Here is a 24726-nt window from a genome sequence, read left to right as displayed (position 1 = left end):
ACTCCCCCTTTCTTTGTGTTAAAGATGCGGGCCGGCAGGCCGAGGAAGTGGGGGACAACCCCTGGAGGGGTGTGCGCCCTGGCTCAGAGCGAGGGCATAGGGTCAGGCTGACCCGACGTCATCCCACCTCTGCCTCTTTCCAGGAGTGTGACCCTGGGCAAGCTACTCTGTGTTCCTGAGCCTCGGTTTCCTCATCTGGACAGTGGGGATGGTAGGAGCACCCAGCTCAGGGGGCCATGGTGAGGAGTACCCCACAGCCAAGTGCTCAAGAAAGTGGGCTGAAGACATCATCCTCAACCATGCTCTCTGGCCTGCTCCACACAACCCCACGAGGAGCTGGGGCCGGAGGGTGGATGGGATGTTCCAGAGGGGAGGCCCCAGAGGATGCCCGTGACGTCAGCATCAGAGGCCCTGAGCTCACAGATGCCCCCAGCACAATGCCCCCTCCCCTGCCCTTCTCCCCTTGTGTCTGGCCCCGAGCTGGGTCTATCACACGGGCCCCTCACTCACGTGGTCAAACACTTGGTTCTTGGTGGCGCTGTACTTCTGTGCGATGGCGTCGGCCACTGCATTGGGGCCCATGAACAGTGTGTTCCAGTTGTGAGCACTGAGAGGCAGAGGCGGAAGAGGGAGGTCAGCTCGAGGCTGGAGTGGAATGCTCTTTCAGAAGCAAAACCTCTAAGGAGGAGCTCATCGGCCTGCCCTTCTAAGCCCCCAAGCCTCCTCCTCCTCCCAGTCACCTTCTGCGGGCCATGCCCCCCAGACCTGAGGGAAAGTGATGATGACACCTACAAGGCTATCAACAGTCCCTCTCTGCCAGGGACTGAGCACTTTGACCTCACTGAAGCCTTCCAACACTGCAAAAGTAAAGCACCACTGAGATTCTCCCCACTTCGCAGATGGGGAAACTGAGGCTCAGCGAGGTTATGGATGAGAGGCTGAGCCCACCCCAAGGAGCCAAAGCACCCAGGCGGCCGGAAGAGGGTGGGGCGAAGGCAGCAGAGCTGGGTCAGGGCCCAGAGGCCAGGAGTGGGTAAGGACCTGGAGCTGCTGGCTTTGTCTTTAGACTCTTTCTTCTTCTTGTAAGACGACGATCCTGGGGTGTCGGTGTCCTCGCTGGCTTCCTTCTTGATGGTGGACGGTAGCACGTGGAGCATCCTGCCCTGGAGGGGTGCAGGGCAAGCAGGTAAAGAGAGGAAGGGGGAGGGCGCTTCTACAGCCTGCCCCAAGACGTCAGCCTCTCTGCCAGCAGGCTGGACCCAGTGCTGAAACCCTCATGGAAGACGGGGCCTTGGGCAGAACAACCCCATGGCCACGTGACACAGGCATCTGATACTGTGATGGGGGCCAGGTGACAGAGCATCACAGGGGAAGCTGATCAGTTTATAAGGGACACCTGTAGCACCCCCACCCCCTCAAGCCCGGGCCCCATCTTTCTCAGCACACGGAAGTCTCTGCATGTGAGCTCCATGCGGGTGGGAGCCAGGTCTGGCCTGGCGACCACAAGGAGATCCAGAAATCACGAACAAGTGAAAAAAAAGGGAATGGGAGATGAGACAGGTGGGGCCTGACCACGTGCACCAAGCACGTTATGTGGTCACACTGGGACAAAAGAGAAGAGTTTCCTACATTCTACTGCGGCCATTTAATATGACCACGTCACAACTCTCTCCTTCCTGACTCCTCTTCCATGTGGCCTTTCTGGAGATGGAGAGCATACTTATTCATTCCACAAACACTTCCTGAGTGCCTACTATGTGCCAGGGGCTGCTCTAGGTGCCAATGACAGATCGGTGAACAGGATGACTGGAGCCCTGCTCCAGGGCACCACCCTCCAGGAGCTCGTGTGAGGAGGTGGTTGGCACACCATTGGGTGCATCTTCTTAGGCACAAAACGTGGGTACACGTGCTCATATGTGCACACGCACACACGCGCCCACACACACAGAGCTTTTCCCCATCACCTGGGCCCAGCAGCCCCGCCCGCCGTGAGCACTCACCTGGAACACCTGCCCGTCCACCTCGGCGTAGGCCCTCACGGCGTGCTCAGGGAACATGAAGGTGACGAAGGCAAAGCCCTTGGGTTTCTTGGTCAGGCCGTCGATGGGGTAATGGAGCTCAGACAGGGGCCCTGCGGACAGGAGAGGTGTCAGTGTCCTGCGGGCCAGGGCTGGGCCTGCGTGCCGGGCAAGAAACATGCTGGGCACTCGTCAGGCGATGGGTTTTAACTGGTGTGCACATTGCACTGCTGCTCTGGGTCACAGCCGCTCACTCGGTCCCAGGAAGATGTGGCAAGATGGTGCCCTGAGACTGCCTCAGAGGTTAAGGGTGTCCTTTCACAATCCTTCACGCGTCTATCCTAAAAACAGACGCACCCGGGCTGGATCCTCCCTCCCCGACCTAGTACCTCTGTGGCCTCGGGTGAGCACTAGCCCCTACGCGCCTCAGCCTCCTCATCTGTAACACGGCCTAACAGGGCCCCGAGCTCTTGGGGCAGCTGGGAGGGCAGCCACACGGATAGGCGCAGTGTGCTAAGCAGTGCCTTCAACAACGCCAGTGCCAGAGGAGCGTTTGTAATGAGATGATTATCACACTCACACGCACTTTTTCTGAATTGGTTTCCACTCTGCACAGCAGGGTGTGCCCACCTCCACCCCGGTCTTTGTCTTCCCAAACCAACACTTACAGTCTCTTAACAACCCCATCTCCTGTGCAGTCCGGCCCCGCTATATAAACCAGGCACTGACCTGGGCGGAAGGGGCCGGCAAGCAGTGGACACAGGCTGGGAGGCTACCCCATCTGCCTGATGGCAGAGTCCTACTCAAGGCTTCCCTGTCCCCACGACAGGCACTCAACTGAGCTCTGATCCACAACCCAGAGCCGGCCTCCCAACAGAAGTGGGGAGACACTCCAGGGATCTCAAAAGCATCAAGATCTCACCCCCATTCTGAACCCCAACTTCCTTCCCTTCAACAACCATGACTTCAAAAACACACACCGCCTGTGTGACAAACTGAACTATGGGCCCCCAGTTCACGTCCTGCGAAATAAGAATGCAACGATGACAACAATGAAAATAACCCTCACGCTCATCTGTCTGGATGCTCTGCTCTGACGGCAAGGCTATTTACCCGGCAGAGAGCTCAGACGGAGGGGCACTCGCACGTTCACACCTACATAGTTGTTGGATTTCCAACACTGAGTGGCGAGAGTTTGAACAGCAAGGGATATCTCAGAAAAGTGGATCCACATCTTGTTAGTTCTGAGTTCAGAGAGTGAAAGCTAAGAGGCTGGGTTCAGATGGCAGAGGTGCCGGTAATGCGGCCGATTACAACAAGCTCTGCTGTCGCATCCTCAAGCAGCTCAGGGATTGCTGGCCCCATTTTATGGATGAGAAAACTGAGGCAAGGGGTGAAGTCCTTAGCCCAGGGTCAACAGCTGACGGGAGGCAGACGGGACTCGAGCCCAGGTTGCCTGCTCTAAGCCAGTGCGCTGCGGCGTGTGCAGAGAGTGGGGCTACACCCTCACCGTATCTGGAGAAGAGCTGCTCCAGCTCCTCCTCGGTGCTGGTGTAGGGCAGGTTTCGCACAAAGAGCCTCCCCGAGTCGGCCAGGTCCTCTTCCTCCTCGTTCTCCCCGAGTGTCCGGCCCTGCCAGGGTTTGGCACTGTTCTTCGGGGGCCCCTCGGCCGTGGGGATGTTCTTTTCCCTGAACACCTCGATGTAGCGCCCACCTGTAGGAGGAGAGGAGTCAGGGCTCCTGGGCGAGGCCCGGAACCTGCCAGGGACTCCAGCCTGGCAATTCCAAACTCTTCTTTGCTGCCTGCCAGATGCCGTGGCAACGGCGGCTGATTACAGCCGACACGAGGCCCTGTTAACCAGGGTGGCGGCCTGAGCCGATGCCGGAACCAAAGGCCCTTTCTCAGACTCTCACTCTCCCACAAGTTCAGTTTCAACCCTGGGGGCAGCCTGCCTGGGCCATCCGAATCCACAGTGCCACATCCTCTAAATGGCACGGCACATTCCCTGGCAGTGCTCGCTGCTGTGCCCTAGGAAGGGTGTCATGTGACGACCCAACACTGCAGAGTCACCTTGTACTGCTGATGACTGTTTACATGCACTGCCAGGGGTGCCTGATTAGACCGTGACCACCACCGTCGCCACATGCACACAGTAGGTGCTCAATAAATATCTACCTCCTGACTTGGTAACAAGACTCCTTAGGTGTCCCACCTTCCCTAACGGAATTCATGCCTTCACTAGTGATCAATGGCTCGATCTGAATCACTTGTCCATGCCAGCGATGGACCAAAGATCACTTCTTTGGATGTCATTCAGGTAGCCTCCCGACTCCAGGAACTTGCACTTGCTGTTCCTGGACTGGAACAGCCTGCCCCACAAGGCCAGAGTTTGCACCCTCTGTTCCTTTGGGTTTTGCTCCAACGTCAGCTTCTCCATGAGGCCCAAGCGGACACAGTCCTGTTCAAAAACACGCCCCCTCCAGCCCGGCCCTCTCTGCTCTGTCTTCCCACAGTCTGGCCCACTCGATTACTGCCCATTTCTCCCCGCTCCACGGAAGTTTCCTCCGTGCTGGCTCTTGGGCAGCCAGGATCTCGGCTGTTCCACTCACTGCGGTATCCCCAGTGCCCAGAACAGTGCCTGGCACACAGCAGACCCTCAGGAACACCCTGCGGGGTCGACAACCGACTGAACGGAGCCCTCCACCGCGCAGACGGCGCCGCCCCGGTTCTCACCCATGTATTCTCTGTTGCATTTCAGAGCTTTCTTCACCTCCTCTTCACTGCTGAAATCCACAAAGACGTACCCTGAGAAAAGACAATGACAAAGGTGAAATCTGCAGGCCCCGCAGACACTCGTGGAAGCCCCCGAGGAACACCCACACTGTGCGAGCCGTTTGCGGGAATCTGAGCGAAAGTGGGAGAAAACCTCTATTTTTGCCACATCTCTAAAATACAGACTCCCTCCTACCCGCCTGGCCAAAGTTCCCCTTGCATGGAGCCTTTAGACCCCGTGGGCTGGTTTTATGGATGAAGATGCTGGACGACAGGAGTCACAAACACAGGAGGCCTACCTCCCAGCCCCACCCCACCATGACCAGGGCCTGCTCCATGGCCTTCCCCGGAGGAGATGTGCCCGTGGTGGCCGTACTGTGACCCAGATCAGCACCAGAGGGGCCATCTCCACAGGGACTCCGCCACGGACTGCCTGAGGGCCTGACTGACACAGGAACAACATGGAGAGTCTCTCCCAGAGCACAGGAGGCCTCACATCCCCAGCCTCACCGGGCCCCCACCCCGTGAGGCAGCAGGGCAGGCGTTATGGCTGTAACATGGCTCTTGGGGTTTTGGCCTCCATCAGAAGGCTATTTAGGTTCTGTCCCAGGACCCGTGCCTCACCAGCCAGGGGACCGTTCTGAATCCCATCACGCCTCCCCTTGCTTGAAGCCCCCAGTGGGCCCCTGCCCCGGGCTGCAGTCGTTAATGAGCACCCAGGCCAGAGGGCAGGCCCTGCCTCCTCTCCAGCTCTTCTGTGGGCACATTCTGCGGCTCCTCAAAAGTGTCACGCTCAGATGTCAGCGCTCCCAACTCCGCGGCCTCCAAGATGGTTTTCTCTCAGCCCTGACAGCTCCAACATGCTCCTTTCCGGCCCCGCTCGCCAACCCCTGCTCACCCTTCTGGTCTCTGAAGTGCCATGAAGGCAGGGGTGCCACCACGGCCACCACCGAAGTTAACGACGGCTCTCACAGAGTGTGCAACAGGCGTTCAGCACTGTTCTAATGCTGCACACGTATTAACTCATGAATCCTCACAACTTAAGGAGACAGGACTGCCCATTGCACAGATGAAGAAACTGAGGCTAAACTGCCAGTCCAAGGTCACAGGAAGTGATGGTAAGGGGCCGGGCTGGGATGTGAGCCCAAGCAGGGGCTCTTCACTCCTCCCCGTACGGCCCTCGGGGAGGTTTGCAAGGAGAAAGGGATGACCCACTGAGCGGATGTGCCTGGTTGGCAGGGCTTTGGTGCTGAGAGGAGAGCTGGGCAGGCAGTGTAGACCCTCAAAGGTGACGAGACCACCCCTAACACAGACCCCAAACCCAGCAGATCCCAAGCGCTCTGCCCATGCCAGTGTCTTCCTGCCAAGGAAGCCTGCATGCCCAGCGCAGCCCAGCCTCCCTGTGGCCAGGGGGCCTCAGTGTGGTTCTCTGAGGAGCAAGAACTCTGCTGCTGCGTGTGCTGCAGCCTCCCGGCCTGGCCAACGAGTAGGCACAGGCAGCCTCCCACCCGTCCAGGCTCAGACCCTTCCTTCCAGCATGTTCCCGGCCCCAGCGTAGCCAGAACCCAGGGCTCGGAAGCCCAGGGAGTGGGCTGGCTGCCCAGAGGGCAACCTGAGGAAAGGGTGGCATGGGGACGAAACCACACACTCTCAGAGCACTGTGCGTCAGCAGAGCTGTGCACGGCCTTCGCCCTGAAAACCCAGCACTGGGGACATCGGCTTAAACAGGACAGGTGAGCCCACTGGTGTAAATGTAGGCTGAGGGGGAGGAGGGGAGAGAAGAAAGAAGTGAAAACTGCACACCAGGCTGCCAGAGGCAGGCGACAAGAGGCAGCCCGGTCCTGAGCAGTTTAACCACATCCACAGAACTGGGGACCACAAACAGGAAAAACAAAAGCCAGCCTTAACACCTCTCCCCGGTCCAGCCACCCAGACCTTCCACCTTCACCACCTGCCACTCCAGCGCACACAGAACACCCCAGCCCTCACCTGTCTTGTTCCCGTGAGCATTTCTCACTATTCGAATGGCCACCGGCTTCAGGGGTGCCAGGAATTCCACAACGTTTTTCTGTAAGGAGCAGGAAAGTTTTCTCCTCCGTTATCAGTCCAATAACAAAAGCGCAACCCAATAAAGAAACGTGGGCTGAATTTCTGAATTCACAAAGGCTACCAAAGTGTTTCCTCCTTTATGGTTTCTCTCCTTTAAATTATACACCTTTCCTCCATCCTAAAATGAAACTACCCTGGAAAAAAATTTTTTTAAATAAAAGAACTGAAGAATATAAATACAAAATCAGCAGCAGCAGCATTTTGAGGCATTGTTTCTGATCTTTTTTCCTAACTACCTTTTTATACATAACTGGGGTTAAGTCTGGCTTTTTCCCTTCTCATTAAAGCCTGAATACGTGTTACTTCCCGGTGACAGTGCACATCAACTTAAGGAGCTGCTGAAGATGGTCCCCCATTTTCTTAATTATTTCTCTAGTTTGGACAAGAGAGCGATTTAAACACATTTTTAAAAATGCACGAACACACAGAGTATGAAATTTTAGCAAATAACGAAGAGTACAAACAAGAAAACAAAAATGGCCTACAACGCCAAGGCAGACCACTCTCGTGGGCTTCTTACTAAAAAGTGAAAGCAGTGAAACCATCTTCATTTATGTCCTGGGGCAAACCCTTTAGAGAACGAGCAGGGAGAAGCTCATAACGCCCAGGCAACCGTACAAATCAAAGCACTACAAAATAAAGGAAGAAACACCGAAGTTCTGAGTTTTTCCCACTAGTACCTCAATTTTCTTAAAAAAGCCAATTTATCAAATTCTTCCAGAAAAACTTTTTTCCCTCATTTTTAGGTGGTTATTGGGAAATCCAGCATACTGTAGAACATGTGTGGGTGTCTGTGTCTCCTTCTGGAAAAAAAGTAAAATCCACCTGTCCACCCGGTCCCATGCCTGGCACTTTCCCTGGATAATACAGCCTGGGGACCTTCCACACCAGCACAGCCTTTTCAGTGACACATCACTGTCTACTGTTTCAGTGTATCACACTTTAGTGAACCTCAAGTTAATGAGACCTGGAGTTTTTCAACCTTGGTACTACTGAAATTGCAGGACTGATAATTCTCTCAGGGGTCTGTCCCATGCACTATGGGATGTTTGGCAGCATCTCTGCCCTCTACCCGCTAAAGTAACACTCGCTCTCTCTCCAGTGGCAAAAATCAAAAGCATCTCCAGGTATTGCCAAGAGCAGGGGGCCAAGGGCAGACGTGGAATGGTCCCCAGTTGAGACTCACTAAATTAGCCACTTCCCTAGTGACAGAGCTCAAAAGCTGTTTCCAGTTCTTTGTTTTTATAAATAAAATGACACAAATCAACACATCAAGCTATAAATAGTACACAGTTAAAAGAAGTAATAGAAGAATGCTTCAATGAACATTCTTTTTTTTTTTTTTTTGGAGGAAGATTAGCCCTCAGCTAACTACTGCCAGTCCTCCTCTTTTTGCTGAGGAAGCCTGGCTCTGAGCTAACATCCGTGCCCATCTTCCTCTAGTTTATACGTGGGACGCCTACCACAGCATGGCTGCCAAGCAGTGCCATGTCCGCACCCGGGATCCGAACCAGCGAACCCCGGGCCGCCGAGAAGCGGAACGTGCGAACTTAACCGCTGCGCCACCGGGCCGGCCCCTACAATGAACATTCTTGTGTTGAAATCTGCGTGTACTTGGGCCATCCGCCTGTGGTTCAAATTCCTAGCAAGGTAACTGCTCCGTCAAAGGCATGCAGGCTCTTAATTTTGACTGACACTTCCAAGCTGCCTCCGAAAGGCTGCTCTGCACACGTCTACCAATGGTGCATGGCAGTGACTTACGACCGAACTTTGAAAGTTTTTCCAGAATGTAACCTTCCAGGTTTGACTTGTATTTCTTTAATTATGAGTGGACTCAAGTGTCTTCACTGGTCATTTGGATTTTTTTTCTTAGAAGACCTCCTATCCTTTGTCCCTTTTTTTATTCGGTCATAGGTCCCAATACCTATTTACCTATTTGTTAATTAAAGAAACTAGATTTTGCCTGTTGTTTGTGTTACACGTCTGTAGCTTTCTGACTTTATGACAGCTCTTGCCTTATAGAAGTTTTAATTGTTACGCAGCCACTTAATCCACCTTTTTCTTATGGCTACAAAGTTTTGCAAATTGCTTACAAAGACATTCTTCATTCCAAGATTACAAGTAACTTCATCAATGCTTTCTCCTAATAATTTTGTCTCATTTTTTAAGCTTAAATCCTTGATGCATCTGAAATTTATCTTGATACAGAGTAAGACAGGGTCTATCTTTATTTTTTCCTCAAAAACGTTAACTGGTTGTCCAATTACTATTTAAAGAAAAACCTCTCTTCTCTTCATTCATATCAAACACTCTAAACTAAATGCTTATATATATACATATATGAGTCTATTTCTGAATTCTATTCTAGTCCATTAACCTGTCAACAACTTTACCTGAACCAAACTGTTTTAATCACTGTAGCTTCAAAACATGCTTCAACATCTTATAGCGGGTCTATTTCCACAGGCTCTTCCTAGCTGTTTTTCACATTTCACTCCCTCCCCAATCATACGAAACTAAAACTGTGATCTCACTGAATCTATTCATTTATTCACTAATCAGGAAAAACCAGCATTTTTACATTCTAAGACTCATGTATGGTTTTCTGTTTAAGTAAGTGTTCTTTTAAATCTCTCAGTAGAATTTAACAGTTTCTTTATATAGAACCTATAAAACTTTCATTAGAACATCTATAGTCTCCCTCCACACACACACATAACATAACATTCATTAGACTAGAGATTTCTTTTTCATTGATATATAAAAAGAGGCTTTTCTTCTATTATAGTTTCTGTTATTGTTTGTGGAAAGGAAAAGAAGTGACTATCTTCTGTGTATTAATTTTGCAAAAAGCCGTGTAGCGGTTACTTACTTTTTTGATTAAAGCATGTGATTTTCTGCATGGTTGGTATTGAAAAAATTGTAACTCTAAATTATCAGACAACTCAGATAATCTTGTATAACCCAAGTGCTTGTTACTCAGAAGTTTCATAAATTTTTTAAACATTAGTAAAGATACAGACTATCAAAAGAGATGAACACTTAGGAGTCGGCCCTGTGGCCTAGTGGTCAAGTTCAGCATGCTCTGCTTCAGTGGCCCGGGTGTGGTTCCTGGGCATGGACTTACACCACCCATCAGTGGCCATGCTGTGGTGGCGACCCTTATACAAAGTAGAGGAAGACTGGCATGGATGTTAGCTCAGGTCCCATCTTCCTCAGCAAAAAATAAATAAAAATTAAAAAGAGATGAACACTTCAAGAGAAAAAAGGGTAAAAGACATGATAAGGCATTTTGCTAAAGAGGTTATACATGTGATTCACAAATGTCAAGGAATTAGTGATCTCACTAATAATTTAAAATATAAATTAAGATGAGATGCCATTATCACCTGTCATATTGATAAAGATTGCTATCCGGGGTGCACAGAAACGGGCACACACACACTCTGCCAAAGGGAGCATAAATGAGCAACGCTTTCAGCGGTGCAACTGACATTCCACGTCAAAGCCTGAAAAATGTACACGCTTGTCTGTGTTAGATATTTATCTGGAGCAAGAGTTGGCAAATTATGGCCCACAGACCAAATATCACCCACAGCCTACTTTTGTATGCCCTGCAAGCTGAGAATGGTTTTTACATTTTTGAAGGGTTACTAAAAAAAATAGATACATAAAAGAAAAAAAAGAAGGAATGACGTTAGCATCAGGCAGAGTCAGCTCTTCCCTTAGACTCTCCCCACTAAGATACAATGAAAAGGACACTCATAAACTAACAGAAAACATTCACATAACACAGATGACGTCTGAAAGACCCAGGCAGCCAGACACTGAAGGTGCGTATACTGGACCCCCTGGAGGAAGTGGAAGGAGGTAAGGAGATCTCCTCTCCCTCCCCCAGCGGCAGCGACCCAGGACGCGTAGTTCTGAGAGGAGAAGGGGGAGAGGCGGTGATCTGCGGGAACACCTTCTTTCTCCAAGTCCCCTACACCCCATGGGAAAGCCCCACACAGAGGTAGCTAAGCTATTGCGGGGGTGTCTTCATTGAGCCAACACCCCAGGAGGGCAGATAGTGAGGGCAGAGCAAGAACGCCTCCAGGATCATGCAGGGGAAAGATGGCCCCCCTCCCGCTGCCTGGTGCTCCAGCTCAGTCAGTTGGCCAGAGCGCCCAGAGCACTCACACACATGACAGAAAAGCAGCAGCTGTGTGCAAGCGAGCCAGGGTTGCGGCGGGCTCAGAATACACAGCTCTTGGCACCCATACAGTGGTGGGAGGTAGAAGCTGCAACCAGATACTATCACTACACAGAGGCATAAATCCAAGCCGTCACATGGTATGAAAAAATATATTAATATTCCAGACCAAAATGAAAATGACAAGCAACCAGAAATCACTCCTGAAGGCACAGAAATTTATAATCTAAATGACAGAGAATTCAATATAGCTATCATAAAACAGCTCAACGAGTTACAAGAAAATAAGATAGTTCAATGAAATCAGGAACAAAATTAATGAACAGAGGGAATTCTTTACAAAAGAGATTGAACCTATAAAGAAAAACCAATCAGAAAGGTTGGAGATGAAACTCACAATGGATGAGATAAAGAAAAATCTGGACTCCCTGAATAACAGAGCTGATATTATGGAGGAGAGAATTAGCAGTCAGGAACACAAAAATATAGAAATGCTTCAGACGGAAGAGGAGAGAGAACTAAGACCAAAAAGAAATGAAGTATTTCTCTGAGAAAGGTCTGACTCATTGAGGAAATGCAACATATGGAATACAGGTATTCCAGGGGGAGAAGAGAAAGAGAATGAAGTAGAAAGCTAGTTCAAAGAAATAATAGCAGAGAACTTCCCAAACCTGGGGAAGGAGCTGGAAATACAAGTGAAAGAAGCTAATATGTCTCCTAATTACGTCAACATGAAAAGACCTTCTCCAAGGCACTTAGTAGTAAAACTGGCAAAGTCAACGACAAAGAAAAAATATTAAGGGCAGCAAGGCAGAAGAAAATAACTTACAAAGGAACCCCTGTCAGACTTCCAGCGGACTTCCCAGAAGAAACCTCACAGGCTAGGAGAGAGTGGAATCATATATTCAGAATTCTGATAGACAAAAATTTTCAGTCAAGAATACTCTATCCAGCAAAAATATCCTTCAGATATGGTGGAGAAATAAAAACTTTCCCAGACAGACAAAAGCTAAGGGAGTTCATTGCCACAACATCCCCCCCTACAAGAAATGCTCAAGAAGACCCTAATACCTAAAAAAAAAAGGGGGGGGTTATAAAGCCTTGAGCAAGGAGATAAATAGGTAGATAAAATCAGAAAATTGCAGCTTTCTATCAGAACAGGTTAGCAACAACACTTAATTATAACATTAAAGATAAAGGGAAAGAAAACATCAAAAATACATATAATGTCATCATTTTAACCACAAACTCACAACACATGATGGAATAAGATATGACAATTACTTGGAAGAGGAAGAGCAAAGGGATGGAATCGGCTTAGTCTAAGGAAATAAGATGGGAGCAGAAAATGAACTACCTCATCTACAAGATTTTTTATACAAGCCTCATGGTTACCACTAAACAAATACTCAGACAGAGACATAAATGATAAAGAGAAAATTTAAAAAATCATCAAAGAGAACTACCAAACTGAATTGGTAGTCTGAAATACATGGCATGAGAAACAAGGGAAATACAGAAGAAGTGGAAAACGAGTGATAAAATGGCAGCATTAAGCTCTCATGTATCAATAATTACTCTAAATGTAAATGGATTGAGTTCTCCAATCAAAAGACACAGAGTGGCAGGATGGATAAAAAAAGCAAGACCCAACAATACGCTGCTTCCAGGAAACACAACTCAGCTCTAAAAACTAACACAGGCTCAGAGTGAAGTCATGGAAGACAATACTCCAAGCTAATGGCAAACAAAAGAAAGCTGGTGTTGCCATACTTATATCAGACAAAGTAGACTTCAAGATAAAAAAGAGAATGTGAGACAAAGAGGGACAGTATTAATGATGAAAGGGACACTCCACCAAGAGGACATAACACTTATAAACATATATGTATCCAACAGAGGAGCACCAAAGTACACAGAGCAACTATTAACAAACCTAAACAGACATATTAACAACCCAATAACAGTAGGGGACCATAACACCCCACTTACATCAATGGATCAATCATCAAGACAGAAATTCAACATGGAAATAGTGGATTTAAATGAAAAACTAGACCAGATGGACTTAATAGATATATATAGAAGACTTCATCCAAAAAGAGCAGAATACACATCTTCTCAAGTGCCCTTGGAACATTCCCAAAGATAGACCATATGCTGAGACACAAGGCAAGCCTCAACAAATTTAAGAAGATGGAAATCATATGAAGCATCTTTTCCAACCAAAATACTATGAAACTAGAAATCAACTACAAGGAAAAAGCAGGGAAAGTGACAAATATGTGGAGACTAAACAACATGGTACTGAACAACCAATGGATCACTAGAGAAATTAAAGGAGAAATCAACAACTATCTGGAGACAAATGATAATAAAAATACACCACACCAACTCATACGGGATGCAGCAAAGGTGGTCCTAAGAGGGAAATTCATAGCAATACAGGCCCACCTTAACAAACAAGAAAAATCTCAAACAAGCAATCTTAAACTACACCTAACAGAATTAGAAAAAGAACAAACAAAGCCCAAAGTCAGCAGAAGGAAGGAAATAATAAAAATTAGAGCTGAAATAAATGAAACTGAAACAAACAAACAAACAAAAAACAGTAGAAAGGATCAATGAAACAAAGAGCTGGTTCTTTGAGAAGATAAACAAAACTGGGAAACCCTTAGCCAGATTCACTAAGAAAAACAGAGAGAAGGCTCAAATAAATAAAATTAGAAATGAAAGGAGAGAAATTACAATGGATACCACAGAAACACAAAGGATTATAAGAGAATACTATGAAAAACTACATGCCAACAAATTGAATAATCTAGAAGAAATGGATAAATTCTTAAATTCATACAACCTCCAAAAACTGAATCAAGAAGAATACAGAATCTGAATAGACCAAACGCAAGTAAAGAGATTGAAACCATAATCAAAAAAGTCCCCAAAAATAAAAGTCCAGGAAGGATGGTTTCTCAGGAGAATTCTACCAAACATTCAAAGAAGATTTAATACCTATCCTTCTCAATCTATTCCAAACAACTGAGGAAGACAGAACACTTCCTAACACATCCTATGAGGCCAACATCACCATGATACCAAAGCCAGACAAGGACAACACAAAGAAGGAAAATTACAGGCCAATATTGCTGAAGAACACAGATGCAAAAATCCTCAACAAAATATTGGCAAACTAAATACAGCAACACATTAAAAAGATCACCCACCATGATCAAGTGGGATTTATTCCAGGGACACAGGAATGGTTCAACATCCACAAATCAATCAATGTGATACACCACATTAAGAAAATTAGGAATAAAAACCACATGATCATCTCAATAGACACAGAGAAAACATTTGACAAGATTTAATATCCATTTATGATAAAAACTCTCAATAAGATGGGTATAGAAGGAAAGTACCTCAACATAATAAAGATCATACGACAAACCCACAGCCAACATCATACTCAATGGGCAAAAACTGAAAGCCATCCCTCTGAGGACAGGAACAAGACAAGGGTGCCCACTTTCACCACTCCTATTCAACATGGAGGTTTTGGCCAGAACAATTAGGCAAGAAAAAGAAATAAAAGGAATCCAAAAAGGCAATGAAGAAGTGAAACTCTCACTGTTTGTGGATGACATGATTTTATATGTAGAAAACCCTAAAGAATCCATCGGAAAACTATTAGAAATAATCAACAACTACAGCAAAGTTGCAGGGTACCAAATCAACTTACAAAAGTCAGTTGCATTTCTATACTCTAATAACAAACTAACAGCAAGAGAACTCAAGAATACAAGCCCATTTACAAATATCTAGGGATAAATTTAACCAAGGAGGTGAAAGACCTATACAATGAAAACTATAAGACGTTATTGAAAGAAATTGATGATAACATAAAGAAATGGAAAGATATTCCATGCACATGGATTGGAAGAATATAGTTAAAATGTCCATACTACCTAACGTAATCTACAGATTCAATGCAATCCCAATCAGAATCCCAATGACATTCTTCACAGAAATAGAACAAAGAATCCTAAAATTCATGTATGGCAATGAAAGACCCAGAATAGCTAAAGCAATACCGAGAAAAAAGAAGAAAGCTGGAGGCATCACAATCCCCAACTTCAAAATGTACTACAGAGCTATAGTAATCAAAACAGCATGGTACTGGTACAAAAACAGACACACAGATCAATGGAACAGAATTGAGAGCCCAGAAACAAAACCACACATCTATGGACAGCTTGTCCTTCGACAAAGGAGCTAACAACATTCAACGGAGAAAGGAAAGTCTCTTCATTAAATGGTGCTGGGAAAACCAGACAGCCACATGCAAAAGAATGAAAGCAGACCAGTAACTTTCGCCATACACAAAAATTAACTCAAAAATGCATCAAAGACTTGAAGGTAACATCTGAAACCATAAAACTCCTTGAAGAAAATACAGGCAGTATGCTCTCTGACATTGGTCTTAGAAGGATCTTTTCAGATACCATGTCTACTTGAACAAGGGAAACAAAAGAAAAAATAAACAAGTGGGGCTTGAGGCTAAAGAGCTTCTGCAGGGCAAAGGAAACCAGAAACAAAATGAAAAGACACCCCACCAACTGGGAGAAAATCTTGGCAAATAATACATCCGACAAGGGGTTAATCTCCAAAATATATAGAGAATTCACACAACTCAACAACAAAAAATACAACCTGATCAAAAAGTGGGCAGAGGATATGAACAGACATTTTTCCAGAGAAAATACACAGATGGCCCATAGGCACATGAAAAAATGCTCAACATCACTAATCATCAGGGAAATGCAAATCAAAACTACACGAAGATATCACCTTATGCCTGTTAGAATGGCTATAATCACCAAGACAAAAAATAACAAATGTTGGAGAGGGTGTGGAGAAAAGGGAACCCTCATACACTGCTGGTGGGAACGCAAACTGGTGCAGACACTACGGAAAACAGTATGGAGATTTCTCAAAAAATTAAAAATAGAAATACAGTATGACCCAGCTATCCTACTACTGGGTATTTATCCAAAGAACTTGAAATCAGCAATTCAAAGAGACCCATGCCCCCCTATGTTCATTGCAGCATTATTCACAATAGCCAAGAAGTGGAAGCAAGCCAAGTGCCCACCCACTGATGAGTGGATAAAGAAGATGTGGTATATATATATAATGGAATACTACTCAGCCATAAAAAAGAACAAAGTCGTCCCATTTGCAACAACATGCATGGACCTTCAGGGTATTATGTTAAGCAAAATAAGCCAGATAAAGACAAACACCACATGGTGTCACTCATGTGGACAAAGAGAACAGTTTAGTGGTTACCAGAGGGGAAGGGGCCTGGGGGCTGGGCACAAGGGGTGAAGGGGCACATTTATAGGCTGACAATAATGCACAACTGAAATTTCATAACATTATAATAAACTAAAAAGACGAAGAATGTGCAACAGAGAGCATATGGCCGATAGAGCCTAAATACATACCATCTGACCTTTAGAGAAAAAAATCTGCTGACCTCTGATCTTCAAGGAAAGCTGACTGCACTACTGTTTATAAGACCAAAAGACTGGAAACAACTGCCAGGTCCCAATTTAGGGGATTGGGTGAGTATATCACAGCGTGTCCAGAGTAAGGACATGTTGCCTCTGCGACACAAAAAATGCTCTCGTAGCAGAGTATTCAATATTCAAAGATACTTATGACATATTGTGATGGGGAGACATTTCAAAATAGTTCCTACTGTAGGACTGCTTTTAAAAATAAAAGACAGAAGTTAATGTTTGCACACAAAGAAAAACATGTCTAAGAAGATATATTCGAAATTTATTAGCGGTTGTCAGTGAGTGGGATGTAGGTGTTGGGTGGGGTGCCCCACTTTGCCTGGGACCGACAGGAATTACACCCACAGGAATGAGACCTGCATCCTGGCCCCCATCTGGTTAGCAAGCCTCTCACACGCTCAGCTCAGCTCGGATGACTCTTCAGATAGCCATCCTAGTTAAAGGGGATTTCTACTTTCTTCTTTTTATTTAGCTACATTTAAAACATTTCTTCTACGGAACTTCTGTTACTGTCATAAGGAGGCCAATTAAAAATGTGTTCTCTGCCGTGTAGACAGTAAACTACGGTATGCAGGCCAAATGTGGCCCCCTGCCTGTGTTTGTAAATAAAGTTTTATTGGCACCAGCCGTGCCCATTCATCACCTGTCCTGTCAGGCTGCCTCTGCTACAACAGCAGGGCTGAGCAGCCACAACAGAGACCACATTGATCGCAAGGCCTTAAATATTTATCAGCTTGTCTTTTTTTTTTTTACTTTTTAACAGAAGAAGTTTGCCCACCCCTAGTGTAGGTGATCAGTGAGTAAAACCAGTCTTTCTCCCTCTTGGTATGGTGGGCCCTGTTTCCTGACCCTGTGAATGCCTAAGATCTTATTAATCAGCCTTTTTGGCCCAATTCCTCCCAGCTCAAGTCCTCAGCTCGTCCTAAAGCTCCCAGGCAGCAGAGCTCTGGCATCCCTGCTCTCGTCTCCTGCTCCCCCAGGGCTCCTTGCCCTGGTCCCAGTTACTGGCACATACCTCTGTGACGTTGAAGGGGGCTCCCCGCAGCTTCACCGTGTGGGGGGTGGTGGGCTCCTTCTGGTGTGCTGGCCTTTCTGTCTGGGGGATGGTGAAGAACAGAAGGGCCACAGTGAGTTCCCTGCTACAGCTGCAGGAGCCGGCAGACCTGGACACCTCGGGGAGAGCTCAGGGAGGCGCCTGCAGCCAGGGCAAGCCGGAGAATGCTGGAAAGTACTGTGCCTGCCGTGGATGTGGAGACCGGCCAGAGCCTGAGGCAGGAGGTGCCAGACCCCATGTGCGCCCCTGAAATGAGGGCTGGAACCAGAGCCTGGCACGCCGCGGGTGTGCCAACAGGGACCCCAGGCTCCCAGGGGGGACAGAGGACACAGGAAGGAGACTGAGGTATACTGATATTTGTGCCCACTGATTTAGGTCTTACTCTGTGCCAGACTCTGTGCAAAGCACTCTGTAGACACCACTGTCCTACTGAATGCTTAAAACAAACTTAGAGGGATTACAGGTTCAGGACGTTTTCTCTAATTTTGGAATTGAAATAAACAGCTCTGAAAAACCTAAATTTTTTGTTACTCTTTTGGCAATAAAAGCTGCCCTGACTTGAACTCATTTGCCAGCAGAGCCTGCTCTGAGCTGACGTGTGGCAATCTAGGGTTTACATTTGTCCCACGCAGCAGGAGTCGCCGCTTCTGTGTCACTGCAGAAATAGTCATGTGGTTGATCAGCGAGCGCTAGCCAGACCCCACTGGGGCGCTACACTGCATAAGGTATAGGCGTATCTTCCTGAAACCAGAAACTTTCTGAGTTCCAGCACACACCAAGACATGGAGTTGCGGAAACTGGCCACAGAGCCAGTGCTCTCTGAGCACCATCCTGTGTGGGAGTCAGAGGCCTCTGGAGGAGAAGTGCCTCGCCCCGGTCCCACAGCTAGGCCATGTCAGAGCTGAGATTTGAACCCACGGCTCTCTGACATCACCACACTTGACATTCTCTCTCAAATATATCTTTTTAGGAGAAGAGGACAGGGTGTGGCAATTAGAAGGGCAGAAAATGAAAGGAGGGAGGGGGATGGGGAAAGAGAAAAAACAAGAGGGAGATGAAGCTGGGGCTTTGAAAAGAAAGGGCCAGGCGGGGGACGAGCTGATGCTTCACTGGGGTCTCAGGGGGATGAAGCGATGGGGACCAAAACACTGTGACAAACTGTCTCTAAGGAGAGAGGACTCCAGGTGGACACGAGGTGGCTGCCCCAAGGGAAGCAGCCACGTTTATGACCTAGGCTCTAGGGCCCGGCAGCCCTGGGTCTGAGATCCGAGCCCACCACTTCCCAGCCATGACCCAGGGCAAGACACTTTCCTCCTCTGGGCCTCAGTTTCTCGTCTATAAAACAGGACAAGATTGTCATGAGCTCCAATGACAAATGACACAGCAGGTATTGTACCTAGCATGTAGTAAGTGCTCAATTAATGTTATCTATTATTGTCGATTTTGGGCTCACATCTATCTACACTGCCACTGAATACCAAGTACCATACGCTCACATCCATAAGCAGCTCATTTACGTCCCCCAACTCCAGAAGGCAGGCAAACTCTCCATGTCAGTACAGGACATAAATTCAGAGAGGGGAAGTGACTGCCCAAGGTCACACAGCAAGTGGCAGGGCCAAGGTCTGAAGCCAGGTCTTTGGCGTGCAGGGAACGTGGGTGAGTGCGAGGGTGGACGTCTTCCCTCTGCCCCCCAGCCTCCCAGGCACACCCAAATCCCCACACACCTCGGCCCTGGCCTCTGGTGGTTTCCTACTCCTAGACGGGATCCCTTGCTGTCGGCCAGACCCCGGCCCCTCTCCGTCCTGCTGGGCAGCGATGGCGCAGGAGTCCTCGTCCTCGGCCTCGCTCCCTTCGTCACAGTTCACGGCCTCATCTTCACTCTCCTCCTCCTCGGAGGACGACGATTCCGCCTTCACCATCTTGGATTTCAGGTAATCCATGTCCGACAGCTCCTTCTGCACAGCTGCCTTCGGTTCAAGGCTGCCATCTTCCTCTGGGAAAACAGGGAGGCTGCGAGTCAGCGACAGTCGTGAGCAAACCAGAAACCCAAGACAGCAGACAGCACGGTGGTGTCACTTGCGAGTGGCATGAGCACTGAGCCCAAGGCAACCCGGGGCCCTGCGCCACGCAGCCCCAGTGGGTCCTCTGAGAAGTAATGTCACATGGGGTGAAACCGCCAGAGTTTTGATATTTCACGGGCCGCAGGCTGAGAACTCCGTGGCTCCCCGCACCAGCCCTGCTCTCGAGAATCCGTTCTCTCAAATGCGGCCCGCTCGGGAGCACCTGCAGGATTATCGCTCCTTGATGAAGCCCCCATGCTTTCCAGGTGCTCTCAGGAGGAAACCCAAACTTGTTCTGCTCCAGCGTGCGGGAGCTGCCTGGCCTCTGCCCCCAGCCCCATCTCCTCCACTCCAGCCATCCTGAACCCACAGAGCCCCCTCAAGCTCCTGCACTTGCCTTCCTCCGTGCCTTTGCCACGCTGTTCCCTCGGCCTGCAACCCCCTTCCTGTCTGCTTCCCTACTGTGTCCCACCACCTCCCCGTGAGTCCTTCGGACCCCAGCTTTGCACAGAAACTTGACCAGGCATAAAATTCACATTAAATCCATTCTCTCGCTTTAAACTACAATCTATTCCCGACCTCCACTTCCGCACTTGCCATTCTGGACTGCAATTGCTCACATCCCCATGCGTCCCCCACTATACCAGGAGCCCTTCTGAGGACACAGGCTCACTCCCTCCCCGACTCTGAGGTCTCCCCCGAGAACTCTCCGGTCCCCTTTCCAGCTTTCCCTCTGTGGACAGGTCTTCATGTAACACACTAACAGTGGACTCCTCTCTTTGTTCTTTCTCTCCCCCGACGGGGACGACAGCTCCACAGGAAAAGGTTCTTCTCTCTTGCTCACTGCTTTATCTCCAATGCCTAAAGCAACACCTGGCATACAGAAGGTGCCTTGTAAATATCTGACTGACGGACTGACTGAGTGACCAGGGCCGGTCAAGGCCTAAGTACCTGCCGGTGGGCTCATGACCCCAGCAGAGGCAGTGTCTGACTCGCCATCTCCTGCGTCTGGCACCGAGGGGCCCCCTGTCACACACACACACGGCCCGGGTGCATGCGGGGGCACGCACTGCAGCACGGAGCACTCACGCGCGCGGACGCCCTTACCTTCCGGGTGCTCCCCGGCTCCCTCCTCCTCACTCTCCTGCCCCGAATCAGAGTCGAAGTTCAGGTAGTCGTCGGCCGGCTTGCTCTTCCCTTTCGAGGGCTCAGTGTCCAGGGCGTCGTTGGCCCAGGTGGCTGTCTGCGTCCGCTTCTGGTGAACTGACAGGAACTCCTGGAACTCGCCGTCTTCCTTCAGCTGGTGGCGCCGGAGCGGGCAGCAGGGGAGCAGAGAGAGGAGAGAAGAGGCAGAGAACGTTACAGTAGGGCTCACCCTTCCTGACTCCCAGGAGGCAAGAGCATCTTCTGAACTCGTTCCCCCTGTCTCTAGAGGAGCCCTGGGGCCAGCTGGGTCAGTCCTGGGAGGGCAGAGTGGCCTCTTCCTCAGACACGAAGACGGTGAAGCCACAGAGACGTGGCAAGGGGAGACGAGAGGATGGCTCTGCCTGCCGGGCCGGCCTGCTACAGCCCTCCCAGGACCACCCCGGGTGCCCCCCCCGGGTCAACAGCACAGACTCACCTTTTCCAGTTCACCTGCTGCCTTTGTCTTCTTGTCATCCTGAAAACAGAAGGTGCAGACAGTGAGGGTCCCAGGTGACGGGCAGGGAGACGGAACCAGACTGCCCTGGGAGGCCCGCCTTCAGGAACCATCCGAGAGGGATTCTCCGGTCATTCCACTGCCACTGCCCTGCCCTCCCGGGGATGACTGCCCTGCTGACACTGGGGACGCAGGCAGGAGTGGCCTTCACGTACTTTCTTAGTTTCTGGGGGGACGGAGTCTTTGTCTTTTGAAGGCTGCTTGGACTGGCTGGGTTTCTGGGCATGTCTGCTCCAGGCTCGGGGCTTTGTCGGGTCCCCAAAGGACTTGCAGAACTCCACCTGCGTGGGAGAGAGAGAAGGAGGCAGTGATGGTGACACCTGCCACGGTGCCAGCACGGATGCCGCCCTTCAGCATCTGGGAGCTTGGGCTTTTTAAAAGACAGCTGCCACTTACTGGCTAAGTTGGTTAAAGCAAATGACTTACCCTCTCCTAATTCCGGCTCACTCCTCCTTAAAGTCATTATAGTCATTAACATTTACCAGAGAATTCCACACGTCAGGTACTGTCTTAAGAGCTTTGCAAGTACACACAGCCTCCCAACGGGGCCGGGGGAGCCATTCCTCTCCCCACTTCTCAGATCAGGAAACAAGCACAGAGAAGTTCAGGAAGTAGCCCCGGGTCACCCAGCTAGAAAGTGACAGAGCAGAGACTGGAACACAGGGGCCAGGCTCTGGAGCCTGAGTTCGTAGCCACCCATTCCACCGGGCAGCTGAGAGGATGGAATGAGATAACAGAGGGCTGGCGAAGGCTGTGCTGAGGTGCCAGCTGCCAGCATCACTGTCATCACCGTGAAGTGAGCCCGCCTGGCTCCAGAGAACATGAGGAAAGGGGTGGCCTGTTTGGAGCGTGGCAGAGTGTTGACGGCTAAGGCCAGGCCCACTCCCCAGGGTGGCTTTGTGAGACCTGGTCCTGCTGGGGCCGCAGTGGGCAGGGGCACATCCTGCCAGTCAAGGGGGATGCTGGCTGGCCACCTCGGCCCCTGGGGAAGGGGCTGCCATCTCATCATACCCCTCTGTGTGGACTCTCAGAACAGTTCTGCTGTTTCTGTAATAATGACACGTGCTCGCTGTACAAAATTCAAACAACAGAGGAAAGGGGAAAAAAATTTGTTTTGTCCCCACTTCCTATCACCCAGAGAGAAGAATTACTATTTTAGTAACAATCCTTCCATGGCTCTCTCTGCACACATCATACACATATGGATTTAGGGACACGACTGTGTATAAATGGGATCACGTGATATGTACTTGTCCAACATCTTTTTCTTCTCAAGAAAGTGTTACAGGTGTTTTACCAAGCTGTTAAATGCACGTGAGTGACCCCCTCCTCCAGGGAGCTTTCCTGGCCCCTCCCTGGCAAGAGAAGGGGCCTCCTCTGTCCTCCATCAGTCCCTAGTGCTTCCCCCCTCACGCACTGATGACCCTGCCTATGAGCAGTCTGTTGACCTGACGGCCCCTGCCTGCCTGTGGGCTGCTAGCTCCGTAAGTGAGGACGGGGACCTGGGGTACCACATTGCTCTAAATTCCCAGCATCGAGTGGGTGCTCACTGAGGGCTTGCTAACGGGTGAGTGAATAAATGATGCAGACCAGCGGTTCTCAAAGCGTGGGTTTGGGACCAGCAGCATCGCATCACGTGTGAGCTTGTTAGGCATGCAAGGTTTTGGGGCCCCCACATACTGAATCAGGAACTCCGGGAGCAGGTGCCCAGAGCTTTAACAAGCTCTTCAGGGCATTCATATGCATGGAAGTTTGAGAACCAGTGAGGAAGACCAAAGACGTCACAGCCGGAAAGAGGACAGACTCTGGACTTGGGGGTAGAGGGAAAAATTAAGTGGCATCACTTTCAACGGGCAGGCAGGGCCCAGATTCCTGCTGACTCACTGTGATCCGGGAGGTGTCGATAAAACTCTTGTTGAAATGGTTCAGTGCTGTTTGGGCTTCTTCCTCGGACTTGAAGCCGATGAAGCCAAACTTGCGGAATTTGCCATCTTTGGTGAACTTCAGGCTGCAGTCCGTCAGCGTGCCGAAGGCGGAGAACAGCTGTCTGAAACGCTCCTCCTTCATCTAAGACAGAAGAGGCGCAATGAGGGAGGAGCCGGGGAGTCCTCAGAGCCTAGGGGTCAGAGCGAGCTGGAAACCCGAGGCCCTGGGATTCCCCAGGGTGATCTCAGATGAGGCGGTGGCGGAGTGTGCTTTGTCTGGCTGGAACACCTGCTAGCTCGTGGCCTAGAGCAAGTCCCTTATTCATGTCACCAATGAGGAAATCAAGACTCCGAGCGGCTGCAATGAAATCTTCCTACCCTCTGGGCTGTCAGGAGGATAAGGAGACCACTTATAAAAGGAGCCCAGCATGGTGGCTGCTACACAGTAGTAGGTCAGAATAAATGAACGTGGTAAGGTGTACAAGTGTTTGCTAATTGTGGTAGACAGAGTGATGGAGGCCCCCAAAAGAGGTCCACGTCCTAAACGCTGGGACCTGTGAATATGTGACCCTACTTGGCCAAAGGGATTTTGCAGATGTGGTTACGTTACAGATCTTGAGATGGGGAGATAAGCTGGGGTTAGCCAGGTGGGCTCAATGTGATCACAAGATCTTTGTAAGAGGGAGACAGGAGGGTCAGAGCTGGAAAAGGCATCGTGAAGATGGAAGCACCAAGAGAATGGAAGATGCTGTGCTACTGGCTTTGAAGATGTGGGATGTGACGAAGAGCCAAAGAATGCGGGTGGTCTCTAGACGAGTCAGACCCTCCCCTACAGTCTCTGAAGGGACCACAACCCTGCCAACACCGTGATTTCAGGATTTCTGACCTTCAAAACTCTAAGATAATAAATTAGTATTGTTTAACCCATGAAGTTGGTGGTAATTTGTTACAGCAGCAATAGAAAACTAATACACTAACATTATTATTACTATTATTTGGTCAAGGAGCCCCACACTATGTAAAACTGGCTCCTGGCTTCCACCATCCTCTCTCCAGCCTGGCTCCCCTCAGAACTCAGTGAGTTTCCTAAGCAGATATGGGGAGATTTGTGTGTGTGTGGCAGTGGGGTTGACGGGGCACCCAGCACCCCACAAACGGCCAAAACAAGCTCTAAAAGTCAAGAAGCTAGAGTCCTTGGCAGCCCAGTAGAAAGGAAAAAGACATTTTCTGAGGCAGGTTCTTAAGGACTCTGACCTTACTGAAATCTCACAGTCACTCTGTGAGTTGGGAATTATGACATGCATT

General features: G+C 49.2%; 1 protein-coding gene across 4 annotated transcripts in view; it reads right to left on the bottom strand.

The window, feature by feature from the left end:
• Positions 1 to 24726, bottom strand: part of RBM19 (RNA binding motif protein 19) — a 129696-nt gene that overhangs the window by 102309 nt on the left and 2661 nt on the right. For all 4 annotated transcript variants that reach the window (XM_070627209.1, XM_070627208.1, XM_070627207.1 and 1 more), the window contains exons 2-13: positions 23381 to 23563; positions 21652 to 21777; positions 21419 to 21457; positions 20905 to 21097; positions 19462 to 19730; positions 17696 to 17776; positions 6781 to 6859; positions 4753 to 4824; positions 3529 to 3732; positions 2001 to 2131; positions 1042 to 1163; positions 511 to 607 (exon numbers count right to left, since the gene is read on the bottom strand). In XM_070627209.1, coding sequence (XP_070483310.1) covers positions 511 to 607; positions 1042 to 1163; positions 2001 to 2131; positions 3529 to 3732; positions 4753 to 4824; positions 6781 to 6859; positions 17696 to 17776; positions 19462 to 19730; positions 20905 to 21097; positions 21419 to 21457; positions 21652 to 21777; positions 23381 to 23563 — 1596 coding nt within the window. The remainder of the gene's footprint in view (positions 1 to 510; positions 608 to 1041; positions 1164 to 2000; positions 2132 to 3528; positions 3733 to 4752; positions 4825 to 6780; positions 6860 to 17695; positions 17777 to 19461; positions 19731 to 20904; positions 21098 to 21418; positions 21458 to 21651; positions 21778 to 23380; positions 23564 to 24726) is intronic.

The sequence above is a fragment of the Equus przewalskii genome, chromosome 7, assembly GCF_037783145.1.
Source record: "Equus przewalskii isolate Varuska chromosome 7, EquPr2, whole genome shotgun sequence".
Lineage (NCBI taxonomy): Eukaryota > Metazoa > Chordata > Mammalia > Perissodactyla > Equidae > Equus > Equus przewalskii.
This window is presented reverse-complemented; position numbering and strand designations above follow the sequence as displayed.